This window comes from Haematobia irritans, chromosome 2 (genome assembly GCF_050003625.1).
Source record: "Haematobia irritans isolate KBUSLIRL chromosome 2, ASM5000362v1, whole genome shotgun sequence".
Classification (NCBI taxonomy): Eukaryota; Metazoa; Arthropoda; class Insecta; order Diptera; family Muscidae; genus Haematobia; species Haematobia irritans.
The window spans coordinates 45,998,315-46,014,819 of record NC_134398.1 but is presented as its reverse complement, the minus strand read 5'-3'; the positions used below and the strand labels follow the sequence as shown (position 1 = coordinate 46,014,819).

At 32.5% G+C, this 16,505-nt stretch overlaps 1 protein-coding gene across 1 annotated transcript in view; it reads right to left on the bottom strand.

Annotated features, from left to right (window-relative positions):
• Window positions 1-223: 223 nt before the first annotated feature.
• Ance-3 (angiotensin-converting enzyme Ance-3) overlaps window positions 224-16,505 on the bottom strand; it is a 438,035-nt gene continuing 421,753 nt past the window's right edge. The window contains exons 9-10 of the mRNA XM_075293938.1: window positions 1,075-1,215; window positions 224-954 (exon numbers count right to left, since the gene is read on the bottom strand). Coding sequence (XP_075150053.1) covers window positions 624-954; window positions 1,075-1,215 — 472 coding nt within the window. The 3' untranslated portion in view covers window positions 224-623. The remainder of the gene's footprint in view (window positions 955-1,074; window positions 1,216-16,505) is intronic.

The following is a 16,505-nucleotide window of genomic DNA, read 5'->3' as shown; positions in this document are numbered from 1 at the left end:
ATCATTTGGCTAAAGTACGCAAAAGAACTCTTGGAGTATAGGAAACTTTTCCCAAATATAATAATTCCATGAACTAAAATAATGTTAAATTTGCTTTAGTGAAATAGAGGGTTTATTTATTTATTTATTTATTTATTTTTTTTTTTTGAGTGCAACTTCAAGTACTAAGGCTAGAACCTAACATACCTACCTTGCTTTGTTTTATAGAATAAAAAACATAATGTAAAAAAATCTTATTATATTTTTACAAGAAACTTATAAATTTTGGACATGAGTAGTAGTAACTACTATTAATTTAACCTCTTATGAATTTAGAATAAAACAAAAAACTTCAATTTTGAAAAGTAAATGGAAAAAAAATTCAACTGTATATAAAATCTAAATATTTTATGTATGTATAATGTATAACTCTTAAATTTAAATTAATGATACATATTCTATTGTGTTTGTGGGCTTGTGTGAGTGTGTGTGTGTGGTATGCTAAACAATTACACCTCTCTATGCAATTCTACAAAATGACTTTTTTTTTAATTTAATGAATTAAATGACTTGTCTTTAGTGCAATGAACATTCCAAATGTTTTTTTAAGCATTTAGTGTTAATAGCTCTAATTTACAGTTGAATTACCATTTTAAAAATACTAATGTCATTAAATACGTAAAGATAACAACGGCGGCAATTGGGCCATAACCAACACTCCTAACCATAGCTGATTGGCCATGATTGTAATAGCCACCAAACACTTGCAAATTGGCTGTTTCTATGCTTCGCTTACAATAATCGCCATCATAATTCCAGCCAACATATTCATTAGTTCGCAAATTCTCCAAACGCAACCATTCCTCTAGTGGGGCAAAATATTCACGTAATGCTGAACCGTCCAGACGCCCTTCGCCCAAGGCTTCTTCCATAATTTCCTGCCATGGCTGTGAGGACCCTTTGGACATAATTTTTCTGGAATAATGATAGAGTATGGAATATGAGCCATTACTTAAGATTACAAACCAAATGCCATAGTGGACATGTAATAGAAATGTTAATCAAGCAAAATAAAAACTATAAATGCATACTCACTTTAATAAATTGCCTGCTTCGGGATGACGATAGACATCACATTTGTGTAATGGTTTACGTGGATCATTGGGATCATATTGACCAGCAGCAAGACACATGCCACGATAGATTTGAAATTGTAAAACGGTCGCAACAAAATATCTACAAAAAAAAAAAAAAACAAATAAAAAACATGACATTAGTTTAGTATTACTCAGGGGACTAGAGTTTGTGCTATCTGAAGAGTTAACATTTAAATTTATTGATCTTCTTCTTCAACGAGAAAAAAAAAAAACAAAACGTTGGCGATTATATGACGATCATAAGATTTCTTGGAATCACATGGCCTTTTCCACTTGAATGCCGATACCACACATTAGAATAGTCTTCACGAAATGGGTCCCTGACCCATTGACATATTCGAAGTGTTTACCAGCCAGAAAGAATACTTTAGTATTGATTTCATTTCAATTCATTGGTGGTAGGCTAAATTTTTCCCCAAAAATAAAACAATGACAGCAGTTGGTATCAATGAAATTGTACAAATGCTCGCTTGAACCATGTGAGCATAACTTTGCATTTTTGTGATAAATAATGATTGTGTGTGTACTCGTATGCTTTATATTTGATTGCAATAACAATTTTCATGGATAATTGAAATGGTCTGCGTTAAACAAAATTATTTCAATGGTTGTTCTTTCAAAAAATGTTGAGTATGTGTCTTAAGTCTTTTGTTTGCCTTATAGATGAGGTTTCATAGTAAAGGTGATGTAGTACCAACAAATTGCCGTGTATCACGAAAACAAATTGTGAAACAAACCTGCATTGTGAGTATGCTTTGAAATGAAAGAACTTTCCGTAGGGGTTAGGGCAAAAGGCGAAGTTGAATTAGAGGGAGCAAGGACAATAAAAGTATGCACTCAGAAAAATAGAGTTAAAATTGAAAAAAAAAAAAAACAAGTATAAACGGCTGTAAGTTCGGCCAGGCCGAAGCTTATGTACCCTCCACCATGGATTGCGTAGAAAATTCTACTGAAGCCGATGGCAAGGTATCTTAAAACTTCCTAACACCGTAATATATACCACATAGTCCATACGTGGTATATATTAACCCTCCGTCATACACATGTTTCGATAGTCACATTCGTAACACATGGGACCTGGCCAGACCCACTATGTATTTTAATGTATTTATATGGAAAATATGCTATTTTGTTGATATTATTACATTATTACTGTCGTATTTTCCGTCCTGATTTTTTCACACATCGATAGGTAATAACATTTTAGGAGAGTACCAGAAGTTTTAAGTCTCTAGCTATATTATAAATGTATTTTAATTACAATTAGAATCGAAAAAGGTCTGGCAAGACTCATGTGTCTGTCCGAGGGTTAAACTAAAAGAGGCCGATTAAATACGTATATAATTAAGTTTAATGTTTCTATAGAAATAAAATTTTGACAAAATAAAATTTTGACAACATTTTCTATTGAAGTAAAATTTTGACAAAATTTTCTACAGAAATAAAAAATAAAATTTTGTCAACATTTTCTATAGAAATAAAATTTTGACAAAATTTTCTATAGAAATAAAATTTTGACAAAATTTTCTATAGAAATAACATTTTGACAACGTTTTCTATAAAAATAAAATTTTGGTAGATTATTTTTGGCTCGAGTGGCAACCATGATTATGAACCGATATGGACCAATTTTTGTGTGATTGGGGATCGGCTATATATAACTATAGACCGATATGGACCAATTTTGACATGGTTATTAGCGGCCTTATACTAACACCACGTTGCAAATTTCAACCGGATCGGATGAATTTTGCTCCTCCAAGAGTCTCCGGAGATCAAATCTGGAGAACGGTTTATATGGGGGCTATACATAATTATGGATCGATATGGACCAATTCTTGCGCGTTTGTTAGAGACCACATTCTAACACAATGTTCCAAATTTCAAACGGATCGGATGAATTTGCTCCTCTAAGAGGCTCCGGAGGATAAATCTGGGGAACGGTTTATATGGGGGCTATATATAATTATGGACCGATATGGACCAATTCTTGCGAGTTTGTTAGAGACCACATAATAACACCATGTTCCAAATTTCAATAGGATTGGATGAATTTTGCTCCTCTAAGAGGCTCCGGAGGTCAAATCTGGGGATCGGTTTATATGGGGGCTATATATAATTATGGACCGATGTGGTTGCATGGTTGTTAGAGACCATATACTAACACCATGTACCAAATTTCAGCCGGATCAGATGAAATTTACTTCTCTTAGAGCAATCGCAAGCCAAATTTGGGGGTCCGTTTATATGGGGGCTATACGTAAAAGTGGACCGATATGAACCAAATTTTGTATAAATATTAGAGACTATATACTAACACCATGTACCAAATTTCAGCCGGATCAGATGAAATTTACTTCTCTTAGAGCAATCGCAAGCCAAATTTGGGGATCGGTTTATATGGGGGCTATACGTAAAAGTGGACCGATATGGACCAATTTTTACATGGTTGTTAGAGACCATATACTAACACCATGTACCAAATTTCAGCCGGATCGGATGAAATTTGCTTCTTTTAGAGCAATCGCAAGCCAAATTTGGGGGTCCGTTTATATGGGGGCTATACGTAAAAGTGGACCGATATGGCCCATTTGCAATACCATCCGACCTACATCAATAACAACTACTTGTGCCAAGTTTCAAGTCGATAGCTTGTTTCGTTCGGAAGTTAGCGTGATTTCAACAGACGGACGGACGGACATGCTCAGATCGACTCAGAATTTCACCACGACCCAGAATATATATACTTTATGGGGTCTTAGAGCAATATTTCGATGTGTTACAACGGAATGACAAAGTTAATATACCCCCATCCTATGGTGGAGGGTATAAAAAAAATATTAGTCAACTAATTATTATTAGTCAACTAATTATTAGTATAATTAAAATCGATGATAGATACTAGTATTTCCATGAGTGATAATTAATTTCACGATTGCATCAAAAAAACAAATAAGATTTCATCAAAAAAAAAAAACAAGTAAGGAAAGTCTAAAGTCGGGCGGGGCCGACTATATTATACCCTGCACCACTTTGTAAATCTAAATTTTCGATACCATAACACATCCGTCAAATGTGTTGGGGGCTATATATAAAGGTTTGTCCCAAATACATACATTTAAATATCACTCGATCTGGACAGAATTTGATAGACTTCTACCAAATCTATAGACTCAAAATTTAAGTCGGCTAATGTACTAGGGTGAAACACAATGTTAGTAAAAAAATATGGGAAACATTTAAATCTGAAGCAATTTTAAGGAAACTTCGCAAAATTTTATTTATGATTTATCGCTCGATCTATATGTATTAGAAGTTTAGGAAAATTAGATTCATTTTTACAACTTTTCGACTAAGCAGTGGTGATTTTACAAGGAAAATGTTGGTATTTTGGCCATTTTTGTCGAAATCAGAAAAACATATATATGGGAGCTATATCTAAATCTAAACCGATTTCAACCAAATTTGGCACGCATAGCAACAATGCCAATTCTACTCTCTGTGAAAAATTTCAACTAAATCGGAGTTAAAAATTAGCCCTGTGGTCATATGAGTGTAAATCGGGCGAAAGCTATATATGGGAGATATATCCAAATCTGAACCGATTTCAACCAAATTTGGCACGCATAGCTACAATGCTAATTCTACTCCCTATGCAAAATTTCAACTAAATCGGAGCAAAAAATTGGCCTCTGTGGCCAAATGAGTGTAAATCGGGCGAAAGCTATATATGGGAGCTATATCTAAATCTGAACCGATTTGGCCGATATTTTGCAAGTTTTTCAAGACTCATAAAATATTTGGATGAAATATTCGGATGTACACGCCAATTATGACCAGCTATATCTAAATCTGAACCTATTTTTTCCAAAATCAATAGGGATCGTTTTTGAGCCGAAACAGGACCCTATACCAAATTTTAGGGCAATCGGACTAAAACTGCGAGCTGTACTTTGCACACAAAAATACACCAACAGACAGACGGACAGACAGACGGACATTGCTAAATCGACTCAGAATTTAATTCTAAGCCGATCCGTATACTAAAAGGTTGGTCTATGATTCCTCCTTCTTGGCGTTACATACAAATGCACAAACTTATTATACCCTGTACCACAGTAGTGGTGAAGGGTATAATTAAGGAAAAATACGCTATTCTTTTTTACCATTTTGTATATTACATATTTTTTTCAACCATTTAATGGTCTCAAATTCTGTCATTTAAATAATAGCATATGTTTGCGGCATTTGAGAACCATTTAAATGCTTATTGCCAGCACACATTTTTCTCTGCCTGAAAACTTTTTTTAGAAAGACAAAATACATGGTTTTCGCAAAAATTAAATACTCTATATAAGCACTAAATGGATGCGGCAACCATGTCCAAACATGTTTTTTTCTGTGCGTGTATCAAGGCTTTATAACAACAAATTTTCTAGTAACAACCTGTCTACAATCTTTCTTATCTTTTCTCTGTGTCTGCATTGAAAAAAATATTTTCAAGAGATTTCCTTACTCGTAAATTACGAATGTGCTATTTACTGAGTACGGAAGAGATGCATTTCCTTGTCCAAAATTTGATAAATAAAAGTGGCTTTGTTAGGAGCTTCGACTTGGGAGCCCGCCTTGCATACACAAGGTCTTGGGTTCGATTCCTGCTTCGACCGAACACCAAAAAGTTTTTCCACCTCAGTAATGCTGGTGACATTTCTGAGGGTTTCAAAGCTTCTCCAAGTGGTTTCATTGCAATGTGGAACGCCGTTCGGACTCGGCTATAAAAGGAGGTCCCTTGTTATTGAGCTTAACATGGAATCGGGCAGCACTCACTGATAAGAGAGAAGTTCACCAATGTGGTACCACAATGGACTGAATAGTCTAAGTGAGCCTGATACATCGGGCTGCCACTACACCTAACCTAACCTAACCTAGGAGCTTCGACTTTATAATGAGAGTTTTTACATAAAATGAAAATTCTATGGAACTGAGGACAATTAGTCTAAGCCAATCGGAAATAAATCTTCAATGTTATTTAATTGAAGATTTAATTTTAAAGTTATAATTTATACTTGAAGTTGAGTCCGAATTTGGAAATTTATGGAAGATTTGCTGCCCTTAAATACGAATGCTAGTTTTGCATAGCATACACTCAGAGAAGGAATATGATCATCTCAAACATGTCTCAAGAGCACCATGTTACTTTTTCACAGCGACCATGTAGAATTTTTGTCACAAAAATATTCTTTTCTCGACAAATATAACATGCTTTCCGAAATCAGATACAAAATTTCCGCGAAAAGAACATGGTTTCGACCAGGGCTGCGGAGTCGGAGTCTGAAGATTTTGCTGGAGTCGGAATCGTAAAAATTTTGCTCGACGCCGAATCCGGCTAAACTAAATTTTTTAACTAAACAAGTTTTTATACAAATTAGTTTCCATTGTATTATTCATTCGATCAATGAACGGTTAAACTGTAAATGGAAAGCAACTTCCAATTATGGAGATCATTTTGTGTTTCCTAGAATGTTAGACTAGCAGATGGGCTGAATTCTATAAAAAATTTGACAAAATTTTATGTCTATAAAAAATTTAGTCAAAATTTTATTTCTATAGAAAATTTTTTAAAATTTTATTAACTATATAAATTTTGACAAAATTTTATTTCTATAAAAAAGTTAGTCAAAATTTTATTTACGATATAAATTTTGACAAAATTTTATTTCTATAAACAAGTTAGTCAAAATTTTATTTTTATAGACAATTTGCAAATTTTTATAGAAAATTTTGCAAACTTTTATAGAAAATTTTGCAAAATTTTATTTACTATATTAAAATTTTTTCAAAATGTTATTTCCATTAACAGCGTTGTCAAAATTTTATTTCAATAGAAAAATTTGTCAAAATTTTATTTCTATAGAAAATTTTATTTCTATAAAAAATGTTGTCAAAATTTTATTTCAATAGAAAATTTTGTCAAAATGTTACTTCTATAGAAAATTTTGCAAAAATTTAATTTCTATAAAAAATTTTCTCAAAATGTTACTTCTGTAGAAAATATTATTTCTATAGAAAATTTCGTCAAAATTTTATTTCTATAGAAAATTTTATTTATGTAGAAAATTTGGCAAATTTTATTTCTATAGAAAATTTGCAAAAATTTATTTCTATAGAAAATTTTGCCAACATTTTATTTCAATGAAAAAATTAGTTAAAATTTTATTTCTATAGAAAATTATTTCAAAATTTTATTTCTATGCAAACATTTGTTAAAATTTTATTTCTATAGAAAATTTGTTCAAAATTTTATTTCTATAGCAAATTTTCTCAAGATTTATTTCTATAGCAAATTTTCTCAAAATTTTATTTCTTACTAATGCTCACTGCTAAGACGAAAACTTGTAAAAATGACTCAAATTTTCCTATACCTCTATTACATATCTATCGACTGATGAATCATGAATGCATGTTTTCGAAATTGTCTAATTCTAAATATCTCACACTGTGCTCAAAGCATTAGCTGTGTCCACCTTTTTGTAGAAGTCGGACAAAATATTGCCCAAATCGGGTCAGTTTTAAATATTGGTGAATGGGAACATAAAGCTTTATATAAAGCATTCAACATATTTGAAGGATTTGAGATTTTATAGAAATGTAGATCTAAATACGAAGTTGTGCTGGATATACTATAGTCGGCCTCGCCCGACTTCAGACTTTCCTTACTTGTTATTCACTAAAATTGAACTTTATTTACTTGTCTATAAATACATCACCAATGTGGTATCACAATGGACTGAATAGTCTAAGTGAGCCTGATACATCGGGCTGCCACCTAACCTAACCTAACCTAACCTAACCTAACCTAACCTAACCTAACCTAACCTAACCTAACCTAAATACATATAGTGAAGATTGTTGGTATCTGCTCATATTATGATGGATATTTATATCATTATTTTATTTATTAAACACAGGACCGACATTGACTTAAATTTGACGCCAAATGAGAAATTAAGATCTTTTTTGCACACATAAATAAATACGATAATTTATATCGATCCATTTACGGATTACAGAATAGAACTACAAATTTGTGGTATTAAAATGAGATTTAGTTACATTACCCGGAGTCGACTCCGGAGTCGGAGTCGAGGCTGGTGAAAAATACCGGACCTAAAAAAAAGCATGCCCCGTTCCAAAGATTTTGTCTTTACTTTAAAAATACAAATTTTCGGTTTTGTGTACTTGCTTCTAGGAAGCAAATTTTAATTTTTCGCTTTTTCAGATTTTTTTCTTCATGTGATATCAAAGTCCTTTAAAAACAAGTTGACGACAACTTTATTTTCCAAATTAAGACTCGACTACCAGTAGAATTTATGCTATGTTTCAAGTTTAAAATAAAGTGTTGAAAAACATGTCCTATTTTTTAACGATTTTTTGCTTTGTAGTCAAGATGCAAAAATACAACAAATTTAAAGAAAATTTGATTAAATTTAAAGAATTTTTCTGAATTATTAAAGTCAAGTTGACCTTTCATGTTATGATACCCATTTTTAAGTGAAATCACTTAATTATAAGGACAATACGACTTCTTTGAAAAGTTTATCGACTTTTGGACAAGGCGAAAAACTTTATGTTAAAGATATGCGTATTTTAAAGATTTTAAAGACATGTAATCTTTGACCTCACGACAATATTTTTTTCAGTTTGGAGTCCACAGCCCTGATTTCGACCAACATGCTACATGTTTTCCGTGAAAAAGTTGGAACATACTGGGGTGATCATATTCCTTCTCTGTGTGTATAGCAGACGCATATCACTGATGCAAAGATCTTTTCCCAAAACAAAATTCTTTCAGCTTTTCCCTGAAAGCGTTTTGTTCATAGAGTGAGGTGATTCGACCCTAAAATTCACATATAGGAAAATATTTTTTTTTTAACTAAGATCGACTTTGCTCTAATGTACATGAAATTATCTTAATAATTACAGAACCTGCCATAAACCCCAAAAAAATTTTGTACGTTAACTATAAAGCTAAAAACGAGATCCAAAACAAGCGAGTAAAGTAGAAAGTCGGGAGGGGCCGACTATATCATACCCTAAACCACACTGGCTGAATTAGTAAACATCAGCATTTGTGGGGTAACATTGATATAGGTATGGGAGATAAACCGCAGTTGCATATTCAAGAAAATTAAGAGGTACATGTTTATGGGTACTTTGTCTCAATCTGACTATAGCTAATTGTCAGTGTTGCCAGGGAAAATGTTCGGTTTACCCTACAAGGACAAAAAAAGTTCCCAACTTTCCCATACATTCCCAAACAATTTTCCCTACAATATTTTTCATTAAATTTAAACAAATTTTACAAATTCTACCCAAAATAGTATTTTTTTTCTTGTTAAATCTCTATAAAAATAAAATTTTGGAAAAGTTTCTATAAACAAGTTTTTGTGAGAAATTTTTCTATGGAAATAAAATTTTGACAATAAATTCTATAGAAATAAAATTTTGAGAAAAAATTCCATAGAAATAAAATTTTGAGAACATTTTTTATAGAAATAATATTTTGAAAAAAATTGCTATAGAGTTACAATTTAGACAAAATTTTCCATAGAAATAAAATGTTGACAAAATTTTCTACAGGAATAAAGTTTTGATAAAAATTTTTATAGAAATATTTGTTTGGTAGATTTGTGGTAATCTTCAAATTTTGTTAGATTTTTTGGCACGAGTGGTAAATGTTGTTAAAGATCAAGCCTTGCCGGCTTCTAATTTCCTCCTCTAGAGCCACCAAAATGTAAAAATTATTACAAATTGTGTTGAGTGAAAATGTCCTACATTGTGGCCCTACGTCCCTACAAGACGCTAAATATTAGAAAAACCCTACATATAGGGAATTTCCCCTACTTCTGGCAACACTGGCTGTGTTGATATTGCACCTACGGAGTTAGTATGCCACTAATATTGAGCCCATTATTAAAAAAGAGAAAATCGTTCAATTAGTGTGGGTAATAAATCCACATTTGTAAAAATCGAGCAATATTGTTGTGTAAGAGCTACAAGTACGTATAAATACGATCAGCCAGTACATCAAAATTTAAAATTTGAGTAACATTGGTTAATAAATAATAGTATTATGGCCAAATTTGGGAAAATCGAGCGATGCATATATATGGAAGCTATATCTAAATCTGAACCAATTTGCATAATATTTTGCGGGTTTGAGTAATACACAAGATTTGAGTAAGATCAGCTAAGAAATGAGGCCTGTGTGGTCAAAATCGGGCGATACATATATGGGAGCTATATCTAAATGTGAACGATGAAATTTTGCACATATAGTTCGTACTATAGAGGACTGAATCTAGCCAACTCTGAGTAAGATCGGTTAATAAATAAGGGTTCTATGGCCAAATTTGGGAAAATGGGGGTATACATATATATGGGAGCTATATCTAAATCTGAACCGATTTCGATGATTTTTTGCACATATAGTAAGTGCTATAGAAGACTACATTTAGCCAAATTTGAGTACGATTGGTTGATAAATAAGGGTTTTATGGCCAAATTTAGAAAAATCGGGCGGTACATATATATGGGAGCTATAGCTAAATCTGAACCGATTTCGATGATTTTTTGCACATATAGTTAGTGCTATAGCAGATTACATTTAGCCAACTTTGAGTAAGATCGGTCGATAAATAAAGGTTTTGTGGTCAAATTTGGGAAAATCGGGCGATATGAGAGCTATATCTAAATCTTAACCGATTCGGATGAAATTTTGCAGACATGAAGGGCGATGAAAAAGATTACCTTTTGCCAAGTTTGGTGACGATCCGTTAGAAAAAAGTGCAACGTGACCTCATTTGTCGAAATCGGGCGATACATATATATGGGAGCTATATCTAAATTTGATCCGATTTCTTCCAAATTCAATAGCGTTCGTCCTTGTGCCCAGAAAACTCCCTGTACCAAATTTCATCGAAATCGGTTAATAATTGCGACCGGAATCCTGTGAACAACAAATACATGGACAGACGGACGGACGGACACCAAGCGCTAGATCGACTCAGGAGGTGATTCTGAGTCGATCGGTATATATTTTATGGGGTCTAAAATCAATATTTCTGGTAGGCACATTTTTTGGCCGATCAAACTTATTATACCCTGACCACTATGTGGTTTAGGGTATAAATAGGAGACGTCTTTGTAAACTTCTTTTTAAAGACTCTATTCAAGTAAAAATAACGTCATAATTTATACACGAGTTTTAGTTTTAGTTTGAATTTGGAATTTTCTGTTTTGGTTAATAGGTTTAGAAAGGACTTTGGGTTTTATACCCAATATCAAGTACGTAAAACCTAAATTTAAAGTGAATTTCATTTTAAATATCTCCTTAGAGTATTTTCTCGTTTCTTTAGCTCGGAATTATTACCAAAATAATTAAAGTAAAGACAAAATATTTTCTATTTCTCATTAATAAGAATAAATTTCAAGTTTGTGCCTTAAGTCTTTCGTTTGCGCACACTAGTAAACAAATATTGATCCCTTAGTATGGTTTTAATCCACAATTTATGTCTATTAACACCTATTACTTTTATTATTTAGTGATAAAAATAACACTATTAAGCTATTGATATGTTTTGTTTGTTACTTCCCGGCCGTAAATTGGAATATCAACTGCTAGTGTTAATAGAGCTACAATAAACACGTTACGTTCTTACAAAGACAATTACAATTTTATATATATTATATTATTTAACATGCAAAACTGAAAACTATTATCTAAATGGAGGTGACTAAGAGTCTACTGCATACATTACAATGTAGGAAAAGTACCGTTGTATTGTCGTGAAAAAAAACTGGGCTGGTCAATGCAACAAAACCTTTAAAAAATTAGCCATAGCAATCCTGAAAAATTATCGGGATTGTTTAGGTTTTTATGCAAAAAAATTTCCTATGCAATATGGGGCATAATAATGCCAACAATGGTGTAGAAATAGAAAAAAATCAAGTAAAGCAAAATTGGCACGAAATGCCTGTATAACCTACCAACATAGTGGCCTACTTTCTATTGGTCCATGAACATTTACTTGTTTATTATGCCAACTAATCCAAATAACCAATGCAAGTGACTCCACCAAAAAAGAAATACAACCGTCTGTAGGTGTGCAAATGGATTAAAATCTGGATATCTAACCAGGTGATCCAATGCTAAGGAATAAAAAACTGGATAAACAAATGAAAATGAAAGGCTTACAACAAAAATAGGTTTAAGAAAAAAATTACATATTAGACTGGACAGGGGATTATGTGATCGAATGGTAGCTAAATTGAGGTGTTTCCATAGGCACAGTGAAAAAAATATTGTTGTGATACCATATATTATAAAGGGTGATTTGTTAAGAGCTTGATAACTTTTTTTTTTTAAAAAACGCATAAAATTTGCAAAATCTCATCGGTTCTTTATTTGAAACGTTAGATTGGTCCATGACATTTACTTTTTGAAGATAATTTCATTTAAATGTTGACCGCGGCTGCGTCTTAGGTGGTCCATTCGGAAAGTCCAATTTTGGGCAACTTTTTCGAGCATTTCGGCCGGAATAGCCCGAATTTCTTCGGAAATGTTGTCTTCCAAAGCTGGAATAGTTGCTGGCTTATTTCTGTAGACTTTAGACTTGACGTAGCCCCACAAAAAATAGTCTAAAGGCGTCAAATCGCATGATCTTGGTGGCCAACTTACCGGTCCATTTCTTGAGATGAATTGTTCTCCGAAGTTTTCCCTCAAAATGGCCATAGAATCGCGAGCTGTGTGGCATGTAGCGCCATCTTGTTGAAACCACATGTCAACCAAGTTCAGTTCTTCCATTTTTGGCAACAAAAAGTTTGTTAGCATCGAACGATAGCGATCGCCATTCACCGTAACGTTGCGTCCAACAGCATCTTTGAAAAAATACGGTCCAATGATTCCACCAGCGTACAAACCACACCAAACAGTGCATTTTTCGGGATGCATGGGCAGTTCTTGAACGGCTTCTGGTTGCTCTTCACTCCAAATGCGGCAATTTTGCTTATTTACGTAGCCATTCAACCAGAAATGAGCCTCATCGCTGAACAAAATTTGTCGATAAAAAAGCGGATTTTCTGCCAACTTTTCTAGGGCCCATTCACTGAAAATTCGACGTTGTGGCTCGTTAGTAAGTCTATTCATGATGAAATGTCAAAGCATACTGAGCCTCTTTCTCTTTGACACCATGTCTGAAATCCCACGTGATCTGTCAAATACTAATGCATGAAAATCCTAACCTCAAAAGAATCACCCTTTATTACATGTTAGCCTGATACCGAAACAGGCAATTGACGTCCAAATGCATTATATCTAATTATACAATTATTTTTCGAGCTTTATGGACAGATAGATTAAGGAACATGGTTAATAGAGCCATTGAAAAGAAAACGCCAGATACAAATCTATACACGCCTGGACTGTACATGTTTCGGTTCGGGCGAATGAACCTTTCCACAGCCTTTAGTATAGATCTGGCTGGGAGAGATAACTCAATTTTGGGCCCTTTATGCTAACTCCTTATGGAGAAAACATTTGGGAAATTTCCTCTTACAAATTGAATCATCTTTTCTCCCACTGTACATCATCTTTTCATATAACTTTCAAGTCCCTTAATCTTATTTTTATTTCGTTTTGTTACATAGTAATGCAACAACACGAAATTTATTTTTAGAAAGCTAATTTGTTAGAATTCACCTAAGTGGTGAACAGTCGAACAATGCTTATTGTTTCTACAGTCAACTACAACCAGCGTTGCCAATTTAGCTTTTTTCCCGCTAGATTTGGCTTTTTTTGAAGACGTTTAGCGGGAAAAAAATGCATTTAGCTTTTAGCTTTTTTTCTGACTTTTTTTCATGGCCCTTTTAGCTATTTTTAGCTTTTTTATTTTCGACATGTATCTATTGAAATATGGATAAAACTTCGTTTTTATCTAAGTCTTGCTGCCAGAATAAGGTGTTCCGCATATTTCAAAGCTCAATTGAAGCCTTAATAATGATTCCAGGCATTATGCGGACATTTTTGCAGCAAATACACCTTGTTGTAAAGTTTTTTCCTCATATTCATAAAAGTTATCGTAAACTTTAAATCTACTATTACCATACAAATCCCTTATATAAACTGTTAGTAAATTATTAGGAATAATAGCATTTGACTCCTTTATCCTTTTTATGTTATCATAATACGTATTCTAAAGTTATTATGATATTACTAAATTAAAATAGTAGATGTGAATTGCTTTGTACACTGAAAAAATATTGTCATGAGGCCAAAGATTTCATGTCTTTAAAATACGAACGCGAATTTTGGTTATAATAGCATTTGTGAATTTCTCTTATATGTTATAAACTGTTTTCCTTGTCCAAAAGCCGATAAAATCGTTTTGTCCTTATAGTTAAGTGATTCAACTTAAAAATGCGTATCTTTTCATGAAAGAAGGCTAGGGTCAATTCTAAAAAATTCTTAAAATTAATTAAATAGTCTTTAAATTTATGGAGTTTTGGTATCTTGACCACAAACCAAAATAGCGTTCAAAAATAGAAGAGGTTTTTCAACATTTTATTTTAAAAACGTATACACAGAATAATTTCTACTTAAAGTCGAGTCTGAATTTGGAAATTTAAGTTGTCGTTAGCACGTTTTTAAAGCACTGTGATAGCTCAAAAAAATCTGAAAAAAACGAATAAATTCAAATTTGACTCTGAATCAATACCAAAATCTTTGGAACCGAACATAGAAATAATTAAGGAAATAAAGTTTGTGACTTTTGATACAAAAAAATTTAGCTTTTTTTCTAGCTATTTTTTAAAATTTTTTAGCTTTTTTGGCTAGTTTTTTGGACAAATCTAGCGGTTTTTGGTGAAACAATTCTGGCAACGCTGACTACAACATATGACAATTAACAGAAACTGGTTTCCAGGATACAACAACAATTCTAACGCGTACATTAGTCGTGTTTTTTCCTAGTTTTACGACGGGCTCATCGTTGCTTATTATGTCCTTAAAAGGCGATAGCGAATTTTGATTAGCGTACGCATTTCATTGGTATAAAGTTTTTTTTTCTTACCCAAAGGTCGGTAAACTTTTCAATGAAATAGTTTTGACCTTACAATTAAGTGATTCGACTTAAAATTGGATGTCTTCACCTGAAAAAAAATTGTTTGACTAAGGCCAACTTGGCTTTAACAATTCTTAAGTCTTGACTACAAAGCAAAAAATCATTTGTGTTTTTAATGGAAAGAGAAAAGTAGATGTTTTTCAATACTTTATTTCAAAAACGTTTTTTACTTGAAAAATAGCATAATTTCTACTTGAAGTCGGGTATGAATTTGGAAACTTAACTTGTCGTTTACACGTTGTTAACGTCTTTGATATCACATAGATAGAAGAAAAAACTGAAAAATGCAATGAATTAAAATTTGATTTATAGAATCAACTAAACAAATCCCAAATTTAAAAGAGAATTGTTTCTTAAATATATCCTTACTTCAATTCTCCGCTTCTATGGTTCAGAATCAATACCAAATTCATTAGTGAAAAGACAAACTCTTTGGATCCAGTCACGCTTTTTTTTTCAGTGCACACCCATAACCTCACTCGAGTGCATAGATAGATTCTGTTTTCTAAATCCTTTTACATAATCTAAATATAACCCACATGCATTCATTTTCTAACTTAAGAGGTCTTATTTGGAGAGGTCCACCACTTAAAATTCGAAATCGTGATTTACAATGGAACCATGTTTCCAATAGCAAACTCTTTTAAGACATGCAAACTTTTGTTTTAGTTTTATTTTTAGGTTATTGGTTTTATTCCACAAAAACTAAAACTCAGAAAATGAGACATGACAACATACCTGGGTAGCTTTTTGTTGTTGTCTTGGTTTATTATTATTAACGATCAATTGCTGGCTATGGTGGTCTTTATTCCCGTCATACTTTTGTGCAGGCGTAAATATGAGAAGTTTTATGGTGACAATTTTACACAATTGTTAAAACTTTTTTTGTTGTTGCAGTTAGTCCCTTTGATTTATTTTTTGTTTACTATGTCAGTTGATTTGGTTTCAACAACAAAACAAATACAATTTGTCATAAATCATAATTTTAGTATAATAAATTATAATATTGCAAATATTTGTTATTTAAGGCAAAAACAAGGTAATGGGAAAAATATTTGAATCGGAAAATTCTTATATTAGGTAGACAATGAATGTTGTCAATTTTATTATATTTAATTTGTTGTACCCATTAATATGTGTGAGATAGGTAAGGCATGGCCTTGAAATGCATGGAATATATAATGAAAAT